This window comes from Lissotriton helveticus, chromosome 12 (assembly GCF_964261635.1).
Source record: "Lissotriton helveticus chromosome 12, aLisHel1.1, whole genome shotgun sequence".
NCBI lineage: Eukaryota > Metazoa > Chordata > Amphibia > Caudata > Salamandridae > Lissotriton > Lissotriton helveticus.
The window spans coordinates 746,168,038-746,190,512 of NC_136073.1; the positions used below are offsets into that span (position 1 = coordinate 746,168,038).

General features: G+C 42.4%; 1 protein-coding gene across 2 annotated transcripts in view; it reads right to left on the reverse strand.

Annotated features, from left to right (window-relative positions):
* The window catches only part of ARHGAP30 (Rho GTPase activating protein 30), a 208,628-nt gene that overhangs the window by 48,678 nt on the left and 137,475 nt on the right, over positions 1 to 22,475 (reverse strand). Inside the window, exons 5-8 of one of the 2 annotated variants that reach the window (XM_078671607.1) lie at positions 16,718 to 16,825; positions 14,451 to 14,578; positions 5,218 to 5,404; positions 2,382 to 2,479 (exon numbers count right to left, since the gene is read on the reverse strand). In XM_078671607.1, the coding sequence (XP_078527733.1) occupies positions 2,382 to 2,479; positions 5,218 to 5,404; positions 14,451 to 14,578; positions 16,718 to 16,825 (521 nt within the window). Of the gene's footprint in view, positions 1 to 2,381; positions 2,483 to 5,217; positions 5,405 to 14,450; positions 14,579 to 16,717; positions 16,826 to 22,475 lie in introns of both variants that reach the window. The other variant, XM_078671606.1, reaches the window with a different exon arrangement.

Consider the following 22,475-nt stretch of genomic DNA (forward strand, 5'->3'; position numbering starts at 1 on the left):
AACTCGGCAATAACTGCGATTTAGGGAAATTACATCCAAGGGAATACATCAGTCTGCTAGATTTCATGTGTCTGCCCCCTACTACCCACTACTGTACCCATACCAATCTGCGATGATGCCAGTCTGACCTAATTGCAACTGTGTATCGAATTCAACACTATCTCAGCAAAAACAGCAAGCATTGGCACAGCCAAAACGTCTGGCATGACCACCAGTCTTTTGGCTTTATCAGTACTTGTTTTGTCATGGATTTTGCAAAACTTTATTGTTGTGGAAGCTGCTAATCAAAATAACTCATTTGCCCCAAAAAATAAATATATATTTTGGTTCTCAAAAAGAGCACTGCCATAGTAATCTCTGGCACTTAAGGGAACTACTTTGCATTGGATGTACTCCTTATGAAGAGGCAGAATGGCAGCGCTCAAGGTGAAGGTAGCCAGTGGTTGCGATGGGCTGACCATTTGCCCCATTCTGCATGCTGTAGTAGGTGGAAAGAAAATGTGAATATCACAATAATTGGTGTCGGTGCTCTGCGATGAAGCATGATATTTACGAGAGGTATATCAATTTATGTTTTATTCCTTGTGAAGGGCTTTTTATTCACTATGGCTTAGAATCTTTTGGAAAAGCAGAGCATTGAACATATAGTACTCCTGATGACAAATATAATTTTGGGTTGCGAGTAAATGTGTTTTTGCTCGCCTATCAGAGCTACAAATTTTGGTCACAGTTCACAATGACTGCAATTCTGACCTCAAACTCTGTAGTGGTGCATTCATGCAGACATCAGTGCCTCCTGTACTCAGTTCCAAATGTTGTGATGAATACCTGGCATTTCTCCCAATCTCATCTAACCCCAACCTGGTGAATTTCCGTAGGTCTGACCTGCTGATATTGACCTTGGTAAGACTGTTTATCACATCCGATAACTACCAGGTGTGGTAAACTCCAATTTTCCTTGAAATTCAGATTCCTACGCAAATAAGTGGTTTGCTCAGAGATCTAAATTTTATGGACCAATCAAGATTGGGTGCTACGAATTTTGGAAATCTGTGCTGATCTGGTAGGGTGCTTAATATAAATTTTTCGTGAACCATAACCCTGCTCTAAGTTGTGGTCCTGTCTATTGTCAGTATATAAACAAATAAATACTTAGTTCCCCAAACTAGAAAAAGATGAGAAGGAACGAGGTGTATGGAGCTAGGGGAGCGTGTCAGTCAGTCAGGGAACAAGGTGTTCCCTTGTTGGAACTAGGGGACCTCACACACCCAGACGGGAGCCTAGGTGTCATGCTTCATCATCGGTCTCCTGCTCCTCGTCAGACTGGCGCTGCAATGTCTGACGGGCGCCGTAGGCGCTCTTTGTTGGAGATCTTTTGTTCCAGCCAGTTTTTGCGTGAGTGTGAGGGGTCTGGTGTAAGTGTAGTCGTGAGTGAAAAGGTGAGGTTGAAAGGAGGTAAGTCAGTCCACAATGAACTTTATTTGGGGTGGCTGACTCCCTAGTTTAAAAGGGTGGGAGGGGAGAAAGGGACTGTATAGGCTACAGTGAACTTACCTCCTTTTAACCTCACCTTTTCACTCACGACTACACTTACACCAGACCCCTCACACTCACGCAAAAACTGGCTGGAACAAAAGATCTCCAACAAAGAGCGCCTACGGCGCCCGTCAGACATTGCAGCGCCAGTCTGACAAGGAGCAGGAGACCGATGATGAAGCATGACACCTAGGCTCCCGTCTGGGTGTGTGAGGTCCCCTAGTTCCAACAAGGGAACACCTTGTTCCCTGACTGACTGACACGCTCCCCTAGCTCCATACACCTCGTTCCTTCTCATCTTTTTCTAGTTTGGGGAACTAAGTATTTATTTGTTTATAAGTTGATCGGACGCATACTTTGGACCCCGTTAAATATTGTCCACTCCTGGTTCCTTTTTTGTAATTTATTGTCAGTATATGTATGAAAAGCTGAGGCTGGCGCCTAAACCTGTAATGTTCATGCATCTGTGAGGCATGTGTGTGGCTTATACATATAAACTGATCACATTGCAGTGCATGGTAGCGGACCTTCTCTGCTTGGAAAGACAGCATCCCTTTTCCTCACAGCATATGATGGCTTGCTTTACTAAACATATCCACTTTCCATTAGTGAGTTGCGGGTGTAGAAAGTTAGGTTGGTTAGTCACAAGTAAATCAGATATCAAGGTGCAGCAGAACTAGCCAATGAAGCCACAAGGTGATCAGTTAACCTTTTATGCACAAGCCTAAATTTATTTTAATTTTTTTACCCAAGATTTGCTGAAAGGTCTTCTGAGTATAAAATTGCTCAGACTCTGGCACCATTCCTGGAAAAGGAAAGCATGGGGGTCAGGAGTCTTGTCCTACCTTTGTCATCCTGCTTGTTTGACTTGCGCTTGGATTCGTTGCTGGACCTTCCAAGATTGAAGATGGATTTCCATTTCTTCACTTTTAATGATCCTTTTCTTCTGTGAACAATTCAACAGCGCTTAGAATTCAATTTTACGGCACAGGCAGCTTTTTAAGACTTGTCCCACATCCTTATAGGAAGCACTTGCAATATCATAACATTTAATCAGACCTCTATTAGGTTAACCAGTAAGCTTTTTATTAGAATGCAGTTTGATTATTCAACAGCTGCACATGCATAAATGGAATTGCACCAATTGTTCCATGCAAATGATAACTCAGAGGTCGCATTTGGAAGGTGGTATTGAGCAGAAGTACATTTGGAAGATGGAGATGAGCAAAGTACTTGGATCGAGGGTAAAATTGAGAAGTGTATTGGGGACGAAAACACGGAAATGCATTGAAATGATGTACATGCACTGGAAAGATGGAAAAACCAAACTACATTGAAAGATTGAAAAGCTGAAGTGTAGTGGAAAGATGGGAAAATACTAAAGTACATTGAGAAGATGGAAAAAAACTGAAGTGCGTTGGAAAGATGGAAACAAACTGAAGTGCACTGGAAAGACAGAAACATACTGAAGTACATTGGAATGATGGAAGCATATTGAAGTGCATTGGAAAGATTTAAAAATCAAATGCAGTGGAAAGATGGAAAAATTGAAGTACATTTAATAATTGAAAAACTGTAGTGGATTGAAAAGATAGAAAAAATCGAATTCACTGAAAAGACAAAAAACTGGAGTGCATTGGAAAGATGTAAACATACAGAAGTGTCTTGGAAAGTTGGAAACAAAACTAATGTGTGTTATAAAGATGGAAGATTGAAATATATTATGATGGAAACAACTTAAAGTGAATTTGGAAAATGAAAATGTTGTGAAGTGCATTGGAAAGATGGCAGCTAACTGAAGTGTATTTAGAAGATGGAAACAAACTGAAATGCACTTTGGAGATTGAAACATAGTGACATGAATTGGAAAGATGGAAAGATAATGATGTATTAAGAAGATGAAAATAAAGTGCGTAAGGAAAATGGAAAAGTACTGACATTCGATGGGAAGGCACAAATACCTTGAATTGCCAACCAAAGATGAAAATACTGAAGTGTAGAAAGATGGTAACTGACTGAAGTGCTTTTGGAGCTTGTGACTGAACTAAATTGCATGGGGGAAATGGCAACATTTGGAAAATTGAAAATTATTTAAGTGCATGGGGGAGATGAATAGACATTGACGTGCCTGCGGATGATGGAAATGAAGTGAAGTGCAATGAGATGCTGGAAATGAACACCTTCATGCTGGGTGATTGGACTGTGCTATGTGCATTAGGAAGATAGAAATGCATTAAGGTGCACTGCATCGAAGGTAACTCCAAGACGTTCATTAGAAAGATGGAAACGCTGAAGTGCATTTGAAGAGGTGTAAACATAGTAACATTAATTAAGAAGGTGGAAATAAAGTGCCTAAGGAAGATGGAAATGTATTTATGTTCATGGGAAGATAAGGATGAAGTAAAGTGCCAAGGTTGGAAATGTACTAACGTTTAACAGGAATAAAAAATGGACTGACATGCATGGCAATTATTCACCAAGCAGACTTCAGATGATGCATTTGTGGGCCTTGATGGTACAAGAATTGTCTGCTCATCCATAGTATTCATGACCTGCCAAGATCTCTTCACTTGACTGCCATCCTTCTGAAGTTATTGGCCAGGGCTTTGACCTTGGCAGTGTTCACCGTCAAGTCTGGTACATCATTGTACTAAGAGGGGCTGTTCCTCACCACGCCAGAACCACTTCTGGAGCGCTGCTAATTTATTTGAGTGATCATGAGGAAGCAACCGTTCCCTTTGACAATGCCCATGATTTAAAACTTCAGGCCTCATACTGAACCAAATGAAGCTGAGGAGCACACCTCAAAAAGTAGTGAACTCCTGGTGTGTGCATTAGTAACTTCTTATGTGTCTGTTATTTTCACGCTGCTGCACATGGCCACCAGCGATCATGCCGATGAAAAGGTACTACTGATAACAGTGAGCACTATGGTTGAAATATTAGCATCAGCTTCTAACTTACTGGGTCCAAATCACAAGCCAATTGGTTCCTGAAAATTAAATTGTACCTTAGGACAAACTTTCAACATTAGACTCTCTCACTTTCTTCACACCATAGCCCTGACCCATATTATATTCTATTGTAAGTTATTTTCCCACAGTGATAAAGATGATATGGACCAAACCTTTTTTGTTTTTCAAAAAACAAACTTCCACAGCAGAAGCCGTTTTTCTGAAAAAACTAAAAAACTACAGACCCACAACACTCTGGGAGTTTTCCCCCAGGATATGGGGGTCATTATTTTTTATAGGTCTCTTAAAGAAATAAAAGGTATCAGACCATCGTCTCTAAATAAGGTGGGCAGTCCATTTGACTCAGAATGGAGCGGGTGGATCAAGGGATTGCCTCACAGGATACTCTATAACTTTTGTGACAGATTACACTGTGCACCAAACTCTAAATCAGGCCTTATGTCCAAAATGGCATTAATTTAGACCAAACTCATAACGTGTCTCTAAGCCTGTTAATAAACCTGTCTCTAACCAACATCATTATAATATCACTTATCATATCCTACTAATTTCTGTTGAATGTTTTTACTGTGCTTTTGTTATACATGAAAATAATTTATAAAGTAAGTATATTTTTGGTGGAAAAAAATGGAATGATATAGCAGAATATAATTCTATCATTTTGCTCACATGTATGAAGGGGTATGAGAAGAAAAGGAAGGATTACTTATGGTCAGTGATGTCGATGATTGTGTGGTATGGTCGAATTTGAGGCGGACCGTCTCCTTGATTCAAGATGCTGGGCACATTGTAGGAGAGACTACGGAAGTAAAAGTCATCCTTGGTGCAGACTGGAAGTGACGCGGATGTGCCTGTCACGGGGAAAGACCTGCGGTAGCACTCATTTTCCCCACCTGTGGATGTAAGCAAATCACAAAGCCTCAACACGTGAGATTCAGATCCAAGGAGGATCAATAACGTTTTCTATCTAAAAGCATCCGCATGCTCATGCAACCATGCCCCATTTTGCCACATGACAATAATGGCAACTTTCATAGTCATGTGTGCATTTCACCTTTCCACACATCCCAGGTAATAGAAAAAGACAATATCAATGATTATAGGTTAAATATTGCAGGTTTAGAAGGATCTTAGGGCAAGACGGACATAGGTATTTTGCATTTGCAAACCATACGGTTCTCAAAATAACTCAGTATTGCGAACACAAAATGCATTTTTCTTATTAAACAAACAAAGGTTACAAGTAAAAATAGTTTTGCATCCCCCACTAAAATTCAATATGAAGGGGAAATAAATTGGCATTCTTTCCAAACTGCAATTTGGTATATGTCCGTGGTTTATAATCATAATTCTGTTGCAATTCACAGAACAGTTATCAACTTCTCAGAGAGATCATAACTGATTCACAAAGGGGAATTGTGCCCGTGCAGTGCTTGTTCGTCTTTGAAAATTGCATTTGCATCCTCAGGTGGTGTAGGCAGTGGTCCACTGAATTCCTGTCTGCTTTCAATCATATTTTTCCAAATTGATGTTTTTAAAAGCACTCTGGTTCCTTTAAGGGACTCAGGCTGCTTTAAGGAAAAGGATTTCAATTTGGAAATGCAAACAGTGAGATGGTGATCTGCTCTCCTTTGCACGCCACCATCTTATGTTTATAGCCAATCTCAGGAGGTTGTAAATTGTGAGGAGCTCAAGAAATAAAAAGAGTTTTGACAGGTGTGGGCACAACAGGTGTTTTGGATAAAAACCCTCACTCACCTGAAGGTGACATGCTTCATCCACTCCCACAAGAGTCTCAGACGGTGAGCGACCTCCGTGCGTAAGAGGAATCTACGTGTGGAGAGACTCTGTAGATGGCAGAGTCGGACCGTACACATTGTTCTTAGGGTCACCTGACCTAACCAACAAATTGCTGCCGCTGCGCATGGTTGGTCAAGAATATGGGCCTGAGTATTTAGTCTTACCCCCTTCCATGCTCATGACGAGCTCAGCTCGTCATGCAGTACACTGCTTGTGTGCTCATGACGAGCTGAGCTCGTCATGAACAAAGGGATTTAAGGGGCACCAGCACCGGGGGAGAATTGCTGTAGCATTGAAGGTGTTAACTATTATTGTTTATGTGCGTTTTTTGTAGCAGAGTGACTGAATATCATGGTCCAGAAGAATGCCCCGAACATTTGATGGCATATAGGGCAGAAACATGTTGACCACAACACAGGGCATACATCCATGACCATGTCTTACATTGCTTTTAACCTCTATCCCATAGGATGAAGTAATACAATTTGTTGTTCCTATTGAGTTAGTTTTGATACACACTTTTTTTGTTACACTCTGCCCCTCACCTCTACCGAAGAGGTATTTAAAACTTTGACTTGCTCCTTAAAAACAATCCTTCTCCTTTCCTGAGGGAAAGTTGTAGCCCACACGGGGTACCTTGCAGTCCCAGTGTGCTGGAGGAACCCAATGACGAAACATGTCACCCTCGGGAGAGTGAGGGTTTTTATCCAAAACACCTGTTGTGCCCCCACCTGTCACAACTCTTTTCACTCCTAAGCACCTCGCTACCCTATACACCTTTTGAGCTATATATATTTGGGATAGTATAGGATAGAGCATTCTATTTTGTAGCATACACTTCCTGTTTGACCCCTTGTGTGACGGACGTCGTAAATTATGACCCATTTAGTTAATATTAGGCAGGTCATTCTGTGTTCTCTTGTGAATAGTAATTTTGTGAATTTACCTAACCATACATCAGTTGGTTTGCAAAATCAGAGTCCATTCGTAAAAAATCTTGATGAAATTTACAATCAAGTTTTACGAATGAATGTTAGTACATTGGGACCATAGTTATATTTTAATGGCCTCAGAGCTGCAAAAAAGGTTGCTATTGAATGTATATGGAATAATAAAAGCCAATAAAGAGCCTCCTCTTATCAAGAAAGCATGTATCCAGGACAAGGCACTGGAACCAGGCGCTGTCACTTGAATACAATTCTAAAGGAAACATTTGTTCATTGATAAGAGGTCTTCCAGCTGCCCGTTTTTCTCTTTTATAAACTTTTTCAAATCAAAATATTGTATCAGATCTTCAATGAGTCTCCCCTAGCTTGCTGCAGTAGAATGTAGTCTCCAAACTTACAGACTGTCATAGATGATCGTCATATTGCACATGTATATCTTGCTAGAATTACGTATTGAAAAACGTTTTGCAATTTGAACACTTCCTTGCTTAAGATTATGATGTTGAGTTTTTTTACCAACCACCCAACCTCAAATCAGACCCTGAAGCACATTATCTTTCAAATATTACAGTCTGTGGACTTTAAATACATATTTTACCTTCTTAGTTGAGAAATAAAATTAGAAGTACAACAGCAAAATGAAATTTACACAAGAAGCCTACACGAATCTTCACAAAAAATCCTTACACAAATATTTGAAAAAGATAAACTAGGATTGAGATTTAATAGTGTGAAATTTAATGGATGAATCAGTTACCTCTATCATTTTCAGTTGCATTGTATTGGCATTTAAAACAAGCATTGGAAATGCAATAGGTCTCGCATTAGGAAAGTTTGAGCTATTGGTATTGTAAATGACACTTTTTTTATTTATGTGTTGGTTTTGAAAGTAGCAAAATTAATAGCTTTGTCAGTTACAATGTCAATAGTGTTAACTTTTGCAAATGTGACACCTATAGCATTTGTAATGCAATGTGTGTTGTATTTACGTGACTTAGATGTCTTGATATTACAAATAACAATGGCTTTTAATTTTGTAAATAATTAATACTTAAATAAAAGTTATTGTAATTTATAATGGTAATAGCTTAAACGTTTTTAAATAACTTTTGTGAAGATTATGTTCAGTGTATTTTATTGTGACGAAAATCCAAGAACATTGCATTTGCACCTACACACACACAGAGCCACACACACACACACACACACACACATATAGATGTGGTAGTGGTGGATCTGGGTGATATGGTGGTGGTGGATGTGGTGGTGATGGTGGATGTGGTGGTGATGGTGGTGGATGAGGGGGTGGATGTGGTGGTGGATGTGGTGGTGGTGGTGGTGGAGGTGGTGTATGTGGTGGTGATGTGGTGGATGTGGTGGTTGTGGATGTGGTGGTTGTGAAAGTGGTGGTGGATGTGGTGGTGGAAGTGATGGTGGTGGGTGTGGTGGATGTGGTGGTGGTGGATGCGGTGGTGGATGAGGTGGTGGATGTGGTGGTGGATGTGGTGGTGGTGGATGCGGTGGTGGATGTGGTGGTGGTGGTGGATGTGGTGGTGGATGAGGTGGTGGAGTTGGTGGTGGAAGTGGTGGATGTGGTGGTGGATGTGGTGGTGGATGTGGTGGTGGCTGTGGTGGTGGTGGGTGCGGTGGTGGTGGAAGTGGTGGATGTGGTGGTGGTGGTGGATGTGGTGGTAGATGTGGTGGTGGTGGATGTGGTGGTGGATGTGGAGGTCATGGTGGATGTGGGGGTGGATGTGGTGGTGAGGGTGGATGTGGTGGTGAGGGTGGATGTGGTGGTGAGGGTGGATGTGGTGGTGAGGGTGGATGTGGTGGTGGATGCGGTGGATGTGGTGGTGGTGGATGCGGAGGATGTGGTGATGGTGGATGCCGTGGTGGTGGTGGATGCGGTGGTGGTGGTAGTGGTGGATGGGGTGGTGGTGGATGGGGTGGTGGTTGTCATGGTGGATGTGGAGGTGATGGTGGATGTGGTGGTGGATGTAGTGGTGGTGGATGCGGTGGTGGTGGATGCGTTGGTGGTGGATGCGGTGGGGGTGGGTGTGGTGGATGTGGCGGTGGATGTCATGGTGGATGTGGAGGTGATGGTGGATGTGATGGTGGATGTGGTGGTGGATGTGATGGTGGATGTGGTGGTGATGGTGGATGTGGTGGATGCGGTGGTGGTGGATGCGGTGGATGTGGTGGTGGTGGATGCGGTGGTGGTGGTGGTGGATGCGGTGGTGGTGGTGGATGGGGTGGTGGTTGTGGTGGATGTCATGGTGGATGTGGAGGTGATGGTGGATGTGGTGGTGGATGTGGTGGTGGATGTGGTGGTGGATGTGGTGGTGGATGTGATGGTGGATGTGATGGTGATGGATGTGGCGGTGATGGATGTGGCGGTGATGGATGTGGCGGTGATGGATGTGGCGGTGGTGGATGTGGCGGTGGTGGATGTCATGGTGGATGTGGAGGTGATGGTGGATGTGGAGGTGATGGTGGATGTGGAGGTGATGGTGGATGTGGAGGTGATGGTGGATGTGGAGGTGGTGGATGTGGTGGTGGATGTGGTGGTGGATGTGGTGGTGGTGGATGCGGTGGATGTGATGATGGTGGATGCGGTGGTGGTGGTGGATGCGGTGGTGGTGGATGTGGTGGTGGATGTGGTGGTGGAGGTGGTGGATGTGGTGGTGATGGTGGATGTGGTGGTGGTGGATGTGGTGGTGGATGTGGTGGTGGATGTGGTGGTGGTGGATGCGGTGGATGTGATGATGGTGGATGCGGTGGTGGTGGTGGATGCGGTGGTGGTGGTAGTGGTGGATGCGGTGGTGGTGGTAGTGGTGGATGGGGTGGTGGTTGTAGTGGATGTGGTGGTGGATGTAGTGGTGGGTGTGGTGGTGGTGGTGGATGCGGTGGTGGTGGATGCGGTGGTGGTGTATGTGGTGGATGTGGTGGTGGTGGATGTGGTGGATGTGGTGGTGGATGTGGCGGTGGATGTCATGGTGGATGTGGTGGTGGTGGTGGATGGGATGGTGGCTGTGGTGGTGGATGCGGTGGATGCGGTGGTGGTGGATGCGGTGGATGCGGTGGTGGTGGATGCGGTGGATGTGGTGGATGCGGTGGATGTGGTGATGGTGGATGCGGTGATGGATGCGGTGGTGGTGGTAGTTGTAGTGGATGTGGTGGTGGATGTAGTGGTGGTGGGTGTGGTGGTGGTGGTGGTGGTGGTGGTTGCGGTGGTGGTGGTGGATGTGGTGGATGTGGTGGTGGTGCATGTGGTGGTGGATGTGGTGGTGGTGGATGTGGTGGTGGTGGATGTGGTGGTGGTGGATGTGGTGGTGGTGGATGCGGTGGTGGTGTATGCGGTGGATGTGGTGATGGTGGATGCGGTGGTGGTGGTAGTGGTGGTTGTAGTGGATGTGGTGGTGGATGTAGTGGTGGTGGGTGTGGTGGTGGTGGATGCGGTGGTGGTGGATGCGGTGGTGGTGGATGCGGTGGTGGTGGATGTGGTGGTGGTGGATGTGGCGGTGGATGTCATGGTGGATGTGGAGGTGATGGTGGATGTGGTGGTGGTGGTGGATGTGGTGGTGGTGGATGCGGTGGTGGGTGCGGTGGTGGATGTGGTGGTGGATGTGGTGGTGGATGTGGTGGTGGATGTGGTGGTGGTGGTGGATGCGGTGAATGTGGTGGTGGATGCGGTGGTGGTGGATGTGGTGGTGGTGGATGAGGTGGTGGTGGTGGATGTGGTGGTGGTGGTGGATGCGGTGAATGTGGTGGTGGATGTGGTGGTGGTGGATGCGGTGGTGGTGGAAGTGGTGGTGGATGTGGTGGTGGTGGTGGATGTGGTGGTGGTGGTGGATGTGGTGGTGGTGGTGGATGTGGCGGTGGTTGATGTGGTGGATGTGGTGGTGGATGTGGCGGTGGTTGTCATGCTGGAGGTGGTGGTGGATGTGGTGGTGGTGGTGGTGGTGGTGGTGGTGGTGGTGGTGGTGGATGTGGTGGTGGTGGATGCAGTGGATGTGGTGATGGTGGATGCGGTGGTGGTGGTGGATGCGGTGGTGGTGGTAGTGGTAGATGGGGTGGGGGTTGTAGTGGATGTGGTGGTGGATGTAGTGGTGGCGGGTGTGGATGTAGTGGTGGTGGGTGTGGTGGTGGTGGTGGATGTGGTGGTGGTGGATGTGGTGGTGGTGGATGTGGTGGATGTGGTGGTGGTGGATGTGGTGGATGTGGTGGTGGATGTGGCGGTGGATGTGGAAGTGATGGTGGATGTGGTGGTGGTGGATGTGATGGTGGATGTGGTGGTGATGGTGGATGTGGTGGTAGATGCGGTGGTGGATGTGGCGGTGGATGTCATGGTGGATGTGTGCCTAGAAGCGCCATACCTCCCATCATATAGGTCAACATGTTGCTGCGAATGGTGATAAATAGCACGTTCTAGTCTGCTCTACCTGCATGTATGGTTCATCCCATTGAATTTTTCATTAATATATGTTTTCTTTTTTTTAAAAACGATTAAACCAAGACCAGGGTGCAATGTGTTAAATGTGCATAACGGCACAATCACATTACAGAGGCCATGTGACTTTTAGAGACACGTTTCCCTGTGTAACAGTCCTTGCAATGTGCAATCTGAGACAGAAAACTATTTTTCCCATGTCAATTCTGCTGTACCGTTGTAAAAAAATGGACTTTGACACTGTAGTCATAAATGTGTGAAGGTAGCGCGTTTTAAGTTCCGCTCTTTCAAAAAATGTGTATTATGGAACCAAATGTATTTCACTGCAACGACAGACAACGGGTCGATCTATCGACAGACAATAGTATGTAATTGACGTGGGTAAACGTGGCTGGTCGTCGCCTTTTTTACATGCATCTCCATGTAGAATTAAGAAAATGATATCACCTGGGAGGCACACCACTCTCCAACCGAGGATTACATACGTTCAGACCATCTGGTAGAAGGCGCTATATAAATGCAGCAAATCACCAAACCTTCCTCAAAGCACACGGGAAGCATTTCAGGCTCTTGCTGGGCAACATAAAGAGCACGAGCTGTTCGCCCATCCCCCTTCAAGCAGGACTAGCGACCAGAGCCTCCCTCGAGGCGCTTTACTTTACACTCACAGCTCAAGAACACGATGGAATGTATTCAGATAAGATGCTCGGGTGGTGATAGGCAGATGCATCACACCTCGCACCGCCGGGCAGGGCGCCTGTCATTGTGACTCATAATCACAAAATAAAAGCAGACGGAGGGCATTGCTGTGGGGAGGGGGGAGGAGAAATGCGACATGGCGGGCAGGGGAGGGGGCGGAGCGGGGAGAGGGTGTTAAGCAGCAGGGGCCTTTGAAGTGAAGCTAAGCTTCACTTCAAAGGTGTGGGAGGAATGCGGCAGAGGGAACAGACGGCGATTTGGTGATGTGCACGCGCATTTTAGGTCAATGCGCAAGCGCATTGACCTAAAAGCCACGGGCACAGCACCAAATCGCCAAGTTGGGTAAAGTCTGTTTAAGCCCCTATAGAGCTTCGCCAGCTAGGCGCATGCGCCCAGCAGGCGAGCCCTAAAAAAACGACGATATTGGAAAATAATAAATGAATGCCTGAAATAATATAATAACAATCTTTAATAGGGGAAGTAAAAAAAGAGAAAAGTGCAGCTTTCACCACAACTATAGTTTTGATGCTTATATGACACATTTAAAGTTACTTAACTCCAAATTAGGGGGATAAGAAACAAAGAGACACACTAAAAATGCTGTAACTAGAATATGTGGATACTGGTAAGGTTGCAACAGGTATCGTGTGTGACCCAGATGTCTTTTAAGGGGGTATGGTGCAAGACAACATTCCATGCAATCCTGGTTTGTGGTCAGTGGTGTAGCAAGGGTGCTGCCATGGGCAATAATGAAAGCAAGGAGAGTCTCCAGGTTAAAAAAATACAGCACCCTTCTTTCCAGTATCAGACATTTCAGTATGCACATACCCACTTCCCATTGCCTCACATCCCAACTTTAATAACCCAAAGGAAAAACAGGTCAGGCCAGTAAAAACTGCTGTTCAAGATGACCCTTTTCCAATTTCATATAAAAAAGAAGAAATTCATCTGACCAGCAGGCCAGGTGATTTCTCTCATTCAGATGTCACATCTATGAAAAAAGTATTCTTTCCAGGTGCGCTAATGTAAATGTGTTGCCCATGCCTTTAGAAGGGTGTATATCCAACAGGTCATGCAGCACTGTTATAATTTGCCCCAGTGGAGTACAGAAATGGCCTTGCACCAGTAGCACATTGCAGTGTTGGAGAACACCCTCTATCCTGATTCTGAATTCAAGCCTTGAATCTGTGATAAACCTTTTTGGAAGACTTTGGTTGGTTTTTCCGATCGTACATGATGGGAATCGGTTCATTTTACAAAAAGAGGAATGAATCAATGCCTCTTCCTCATTTAATGTGGATATGATGAATCCTATGGATTTGTGGATAATACAGATTTCTTTTCTTGTCTTGTGTAGATGGATTTCTAAGTAGTACAATGTGATTGTGTTTGTTTTTCTGTTACCTTTTACCTAGTATTTTTTTGCATTGCCTCTACTTTTTACAGATTGATAACAATTGTTTCATTTCGTTATGTATATATACACTTTTTACTGCATTTTATTTTTATGTATGTCTTGTTGCTATTCAATACGTAATAAAGTGTTTGCACTGCAAATTCATGCCTTTCCAAAAGTAAAAGTGTGACTTTGCTCCTCGTGACTTTTCTACAGATCTTTTTTTATCAATTGGCACCGTAAGTACAATTTGAGGTTCTTGAAATGGCAGGATTTGCATCGTAAATGAATTTTCAATGAAGCATTTATGTTTATACAGGCACTTGGCAGTCTACACATCGAGAAACATAACCTAAATTAATCCAACAGGTGATATCCAAATCACTGTTAATCTGTTAATTTCCTCCAAATAAACTCCTGAACAGCCATTCCTGTCTAGCTATCCTTTAAAGAATCTGCTATTTCTTTCAGTGAGCCTTGCAAGTCTAAATGCTGTGGAAGCATAATTTACCGAAATCTTGTTAGAAGGATTATTTGACAAAATATTGCAAATAGGCAATATCAAAGAAAATGGGGTGGAGTTGGTATTGTTGATTACTTTAGAACTCTGAGGTCAAATATGGAGAATAGAAAAAAGATGACTGTACCATTAAGAGGTGCATCTTGGAAGATCTGATCCACGTGAGTCAAAATGAATTCCACCACAATCGACTGTATTCGAACCTCCATAAATGCTGCTGTGCCATTGAATCCAGAAGCCTCTATGTCCTTTGACCTAATGGGAAAAGGTAGAGAGCAGCATCAGAGAAGTAAGACATACATAAATCCATATTGTAAATCCTAACAAAGAGGATTTGTTTCACTTGCGATATTATCAAGACAATCATCCGTGAAGGTGCTTTTCAAATATGCTTCAGGGGCAACAGGTTTGATATTGTTGTCCATAAATTGATGCATACGGGTCACTAGTAGTTCTCTCTCCAACCAGGTCTTAATATTACAAGCCATGGACACCTTGAGTGAATCTGTTTATTGCCATGCAACAGCTGAATGATGTTGGGTCTCTTGGAAGCTGCAATTTAGAGTATATTCTGAAGAGTCTAAGAGGGTCAATTAGAGTTGAATGGATGTGGGAAAATTTGCTAGATGACCCATCCGATGAACATTCCTAATAGGGCTGATGAGGTACCTGAAAAACTGTAAATAATCCCCTAAATATTACTACATGTTAACATTTCATATCCAATATTCAACCATAAAAGCATTTGCAAAATAGAGTGGATCATGCAATAAAAATCCATTAACTGATCAGCATGGTAGCATTACATAGTACAAGAACTTATGACTGTTCCATATGTTGGGTAACATGAAGGTCTGTATTAAATCTGTAGTTTTGTAGAAGGAGTATTTACACATCATGCATTCCCAGGAATTATTGTAACTGAAGTTACTACTAAACAATTGCATAGAATGTTATTTCATAAGGTTTATATCTATGTTTTGTTATATTTTGGAAGTATAACCTCATCAGTCTGATTCAGTGTGGACCACAAAATCAGTTATAGATTGCATATCTCCAGAAAGCTACAATGTTCTCTACCTTAGACCAGCATAGCTATACAGTCATCTTCTAATGGCATTAGCCATCATTCATCTTTCTCTTTCTTGTCAAATGCTATTCACATATAGCATCATCTGAGCTAGTTTTAAACCTGAGGTCCAACTCACATTTGGCCCTGAGTGCCACTTAGATTAGAAAACCAAATCATTGAGGGCTGTCCTTTTAAAGCTTTGCCTACAGCATGCATTCACTGTCAGTGGAAGCTATTGTTCTTTAAAAAAGCTTAAAAGCCGCTTAGAGCCTGCCTATACCTAGCTTTACTTACCATTGGTTGGCTCCCACCACACTCGTGTGTCCCTCTTTGCTATTGGTCAATGCCCCCTCCTCGCCTTCGGCTTCCTCCTGTGCTTGGCTTCACTCTTCGTCCCTTCGATTCTTTGCCATGGATCATTGACTAAGTACTGTTTCCTGTGGCCAGTGTCCTTCCACTGACCACAGGCTCCTTAAGGTACTCTTTTTTTTTAAACTGTCGACACCCCTGTTGTTCTCTTTAACCCACACACCCTGTCACCATTGTTTCCCACCCTCCTCTTTCTTGTTGCTTTTTTTAAAACCAGTTTTACAGCGCAAATTCACCCCATAGTTATTGGAGCGCTTTACATGAGCAGCATTTACTTTACACTTGGACACATTCATTTTTGATTTTTGGCCTGAGGAGTTTCAGTGATTTGCCAAGAATCACAGGATCTTAAGCCGACGCTGAGACTCAAACCTGGTTCCCCTGTTTCACAGGCGGCAGTTCTGGTCATACCGCCACATCCTCTTTAAAAGATCTTAACAAAGTCAAATAGCTCACACAGAGTTATCTGACTTTGTTAATGTTTTTAACGATGTTTCACAGCAGTACGGACTTCTGTGCCACATGACTTAAAGTAGTAAAAAAAGAGATATGAAGTGGTCAATGCTAGCCACAACATACCGATTTGTTTTGATTTACTTTGAGTCATGTTGCACAGCAGCTACCGCTGCTGTGTAACATCTTTAAAAAACATTGCTAATGCCTTTAGGTTTCGCATAGCCAGAACCTATTGGCTTTGTTAATGCTTGTTTATAATTAGTTTTCCAGGCTGTGGTATTCCTTCTCCATTAGATTATAATGGAGCATATTTGCTGTCTTTCAAATGTCTTCTGATAGTCCACTTGTTATTAAATTCCATGAATACTTGCTCCGACAATAATGTCCATAGCACTTAGACACTCTACTCTGGTTAAACAGGCTCTACAGATCATGGATAACATAAAACAAAATAATGCAATATCACTTGATTAATGTGTCATGTTCAAAGTTCTTACCTAAGAAGATTAGGTGCCCATACGATTGCCAGATTCCTTGCATGCATGCTGGTTTCAGGACTGAAAGAAGCCATACGGACTAAATGCTTCATTAAAAACTCCAAGGTCCTAGAACACAGAATACAAAAAATAATGGAAGTGATGTGAGGTGATGCTGGTTGCTATAATACACAACGCGGAACCAACAAAGGCCTTTGGTGCTGCATTGATCATAATACAACTAAATTGTTAAAAGTTTTAAGATTACTTTCACAACAATTCTTAAACAGAAATATTTTACATCTCTTACTGAAAATTATTCTGTGTTTTGATCTTCTAAAGGCAGTGTGTTATGAGTTGCACACGGTGCTCCTCCCTTCTTAAAAAAAAGTTCTAAAACCATTCCAAGCATTTTAGTTTGTACTCTTTATGTGTGGCCATAGGAGGAGAACTTGGGTAAAGTGGAGCGAAGAGGAGACATATTATTTTCAAGAACATAAACAGGATGATATCCCATGAATGCAGTGTAGCATTGTCCAGAAGAAGTAGCCAAAAGTTGGCTGTTGAATAAAAGATGAGCCTGATATGGGTTGTTCCTTAAAACAGTTGGCTGAGGTTCTGCCACAATATAAAACCTTTGGTATCAACCTGACCTTAAATCAACTCCCAATATTGACTGTAAACATATTATGTAGATTTGGAGTTAAGAATTCTAATTTTGTTCTTTCCAATCTATGCTCTTGTAGTGACTTCTACATTTCTCTGTTAGCAGTCTCTCTTTCTTCTCCTATTAGAATGTTAACATGTGTGTGGTAATAGAATCCTGGCTGAGCTTCAATGTCAGTTGAGACTTGGGGGTTGAGCTAAGATGACATGCTCCTGGTGGGGTTTAAGTTTAATCTCAACTTTTACATCTACTTAATCCATGCACCTTTGGCTCTATATCGTTGTACCTCGTACCACCTTACTTCTAATAAACAACATCTTCAATCAACTACTGGACCATTCTTCATTCAACGTTCACTACAGCTCTCCTTGCCAGTAGGTTGGTAGTGGATATTGCAGAATTGGTATATGTGGTATTTATTGTTGACTATATTAAGACATACAACCCCTCAATGGGGCTTAGAAATTACCTGCCTAGTTGTAAAATATCAGATGTACATTTCCTGAGACTGAATACATAATTTGAAAGAAAGGCATGATAGTGCTGCCCTAAGTGGTACTCAATAGTCCAAAACAAGGCGGGTGGAAGGGCTGTTGAACATGTGTACTACATCATTTGAGTTTATTCCATACAAAAGCCAAACTTAAAGAAGGTCCTCACACGAAAGGAGATATTGGGCTCGGTGATCAAAAAACAGCCTCTGTGCTGTCAATTAGTCATTTTTGCAAACCACACAGTTATTCACTGCTGGATTCATCACCTTCTTATATATTGTAATATTTAGTTATTGGTTTATGTGCACCCCTCTCCTATGTTTCACTGTCCACTCTAAAGTTTAAAGTGGTTCTCCTTTTTTTATATGTTTACTTCACACCCCAAGGTGATAAGGCTTGCTTAATCATTTGTTCCTCATTTTGTCTTCAAAATGTAAATCCTTTATCTTTTCAAGTTTTCAAGTTGTATTTTACAAATGATGGCCAGAGACTTTTGTGACTTCATCCACATTTAAAATAATACATAAGACTCCTTAAACTGATAACCTGGAAACAAAAAGATAAAAAATGGAAGGGAATTGTAACATAACACCAAATAGTTCAAGGCTCATAGATGTCGGAAAATAATACACGTAGAAAGGAAGCACAACGGAAAATAATATAGAAACCTAAATACATAAAGGCGGAGTCATGTGTCTTATTTAACAAAACATAATGACAATGGTGGAGAACTTGTTTCAATTAAGCATACAAACGTTTGTGTTGAGAAAACAAAAATTAAATCAATGGATCTTATTTATTTATTTATTTATTTAATGCAATTTTATATAGCGCGAACATTACCCGAAGGTGTCAGAGCGTTTTACATAAGCACAAGTTGCGATGCATAAGGACTTAGGATTACATGAGTTACATAAAAGATACAAACAGAAAAATATTGCAAATGTACAAGTGGTAAAGTCACACAAGGAAGAGATACAACCAGAAAAAATTGCAAATATACAAGCTGTAGAGTCACACAAGGAAGAGATACAACCAGAAAAAAAATTGCAGCTGTACAAGTTGTAACGTCACTCAAGGAAGAGATACAAATGGATAAACTCTAAGAGTCACATAGGAATGATAGAGAGTACAGGTCTTCTACGTGTACTAGTGGTTAGAGTTATCTCTATATACATGTATATACAAATAGTAGAATTTCTCAGGTCAAGACCCAAAAAAAACCAGGAGAGCAGAGTTCCAAATTCAAATTCAAAAAGTGCTTTATTCGAGTAATTACTCATAAAAGCATGACACACACAGTTATTACAGAATTAAGATAGAATTAAATTTACAAACAATACCAAAGCACCAATTTGAACCATAAAAATTTGTTCAGGTAAAAGAATTCTCACAGTATGATAAAATATTTTTAGAGAAAAGGGATTTAGTTAATATATTAATAAAGATAATTACAATTCAGAAAAGCTGCAATATAATTTTCCGTGATACAAAAGATTACATACAGAGAATAGTCAATAAACTAGCAGTCTCTATAAAAATACCAGGTTTCTCATTTAGACTAAAAATGATAAAAGCAGGGTAATAAGAGCCAATTTTACAAACAGAGAATAATCAAATGACTAGCAGTCTCTGTGATGGTATCAAATGCACAAGAACAAAAACTATATACAGGGAATAGTTAACTAACTAGCAGTCCCTGTATAATTACCAGACTTATTAGAGAACAATTTCATAAAAACAGATTTTACATAGAGAGAATAGTCAATTATCTAGCAGTCTCTGCCGTATCATCCAAGCCCAAGAAGTATATTTTGCTGTGGCTATCATTATCCATAAAAGAGGGCTTGAGCTGATAATGCGCAATGCATCCAAACTGCAAGTAGTTCCTAGATTCCTACACATAGGTGCTAACCATACCCGTCTTGGGGCGCAGTATGCTTTGCAGGAAAACAAAAAATGACCAAGAGTTTCCTTCCCTATTCCACATGAGGGGCAGATATCACACCCCCCAGAGCCCCATTTGGCTGTCAATGTTCTTAAGGGAAGGGCTCCAGCTCTTAATTGAAATAAGACCTTCCTAGCACCCGGTTTAGGGATAACATCCCAGTATAACTCCAAAACCGGGTACATTTTTACCTCAAGGAAACCCTCAGACATAGACCCATTGCTTACATTACATAGGCTCCTGTTCGCAACGTATTCCCAAAATATATTTTTAAGAACTGTTTTAGAGGGAAATAATGCACCTAGAGGGTCAGACCATAGGGAACTTAACCCAAGCTCGAACAATGTAGCCTTTAATGACTTCAGCCAGCTAATTTTGTGGAAGCAGTCTGCTTTGATGACATCAATAAAGCCTTCAGCATAATGCGCGAGCTCAGGGGTAGTCCAGAGTCTACGCCAATATAAGATTGGTCGTAATCTGGCTATATCCTTAATTTGTTTCCTACCGAGCTCATATCTTAATGGTAGAAGTGGGGTACTTTTCGGGGTACCAGTAAGTAACCTTAGAAATTTGTTCTCCGACCCTTGTAACGAGTTCAAATTTTCATTACCCCACATCTCAGCTCCATATAGTGCAGACCCTATAGCCTTAGCTTCATATACCAGCAGAGCTGGCTTAACGGGTTTAGTCAAAGACTTCATATGTTCCAAATTAATTGCACCTGATATTTGCTTGTGTCGGAGAGTAGCAATATTTATATGCTGACTCCACTTACTATTGTCTGCAATAAGAATTCCCAAGTATGTGAATGAGTTGACCACCTCAAGGGGTCGTCCACTCATTAGAATCTTAGATTTAAAGCTTGAATGAGGCTTAAAGGTCATAAGCTTAGTTTTAGTGGCGTTCACCTCCAACCCATGGTCCCCGCAAAAGGACTCAAAGATGGTCAAGGCATGTTGTAAACCACTAGGAGTTTTGGACAAGATTAACGTATCGTCCGCAAACATTAGTATGGGGATTTTTAAACCTGCAAGGGATGGAGCGTCTACTTGGGCTGCTAACATAGGTGGGACTACACCATTTATGTATAAAGTAAACAGGGTTGGAGCCATTGAACATCCCTGTCGCACCCCTCTTTCAACAGGAAATTCCTCTGTGACCTTATTGTAACCGCCCCACTGTATTTGAGCAAAAGTGGACTCATGCAGTCGCATTACCATAGTCAGTAGATCCTCAGGGACCCCCTGACAATGCAGAACTTGCCACAATTTTGCCCGAGGCACCAGGTCGAATGCAGCCCTCAAATCGACAAATGTCGCGTAAAGGCTGCCTCCTCCCAGGACCACAGTCTTCCATTTAAGCAATTGAAATCTAAAGACTTGGTCCACCGTGCTTGTTGCCCTTCTAAATCCCGCTTGAAAGGGTGATAAAATATTATTTTCTTCTGCCCAATCAAGGAGCCTATTTACCACCACTCGTCCGATTATTTTTTGTACGGTGTCGATCAGGCTTATTGGCCTATAGTTGCTCGGCTGAGCTCGATCGCCCTTTTTGTACACCGGAATGATCACTGCTCCTCTCCAGGAAACCGGGACCTCAGCACCCTTAGCAATGGAATTAATGAGTAGGTAGATATATTTACCCCACCGCTCCTTATCGTTTAAAAAAATGTCTGCAGGGACGCCATCTGAACCTGGGGCACGTCCTCTATTCACAGCTTTTATAGCAATCATAATTTCTTTATCATTAAAAAGATTACCCTGTGGAAAAGACATAGTAAAACTGTCCTCACCAGCAATCTGAATATTAGAAGCATACTGCGAGCTAAAAATTTTTACTCAGGCCTCCTGGGGCACATTATTGTTTGGCGATTCCTCAACTCTTTCGCAGCCCCATTTAACAATATTCCAAAACGCTTTGGAATCCTTCCTATCGCTGGCTTTCTTCAATTTACACCAGTGAGCCTCATCCCACGCTCTTTTCGCTTTCACAATGCTGGCTTTGTAGCTCTTTCTGGCTATATGAATAGTTTCTACCTCCCTCTTTTTAATGGCCTGGCCCAATGATATACGTGCTGCCCTACATTCTGCACTGAACCATTTTGCATCTTTTTTAACTCCAACTACATTACTCCTTACTGGTTTCAGAAAGAATGTTTTGATTTTAGCAAAAAGGGTTTCATGTATGTCAACCACCTCACCCAAACCAGAGGGGGAAGCACTAATTGTTTCCATGGCTAATATAGCTTGGTCAGTTTCATAGTTAATGGTATCAATAGCCTGTTGGTTAGATAATACACTAGCCCATTTTAGCCTACGCATGTTATTTTCAGGGATGACCAGAGGTGGAACAAGAGCGTTTGAACAAATTAGATCTGACCCCCCTGACCACCATTTGTGCTCTACGCATAGGGGGTTATGATCGCTCTCAGGTCTCGTGACAACCTCCATATCACAAATAGATGGCCACAAAAGTAGGCTACAAATAGCATAATCTATCCTACTTCTGTGTCTTCCATTGTCAAAGGTCATAGAGCCGGTTTTATCCGAGGCCGTCCGGCCATTCAAGGCTCTTAGACCTTTTTCTAGGCACATAGCATTTAGATCTATGATGTCTTCAGACCAGCGTGTTACTGGCTTCAGATCTAACACCGGAATACCCCATTCGGAG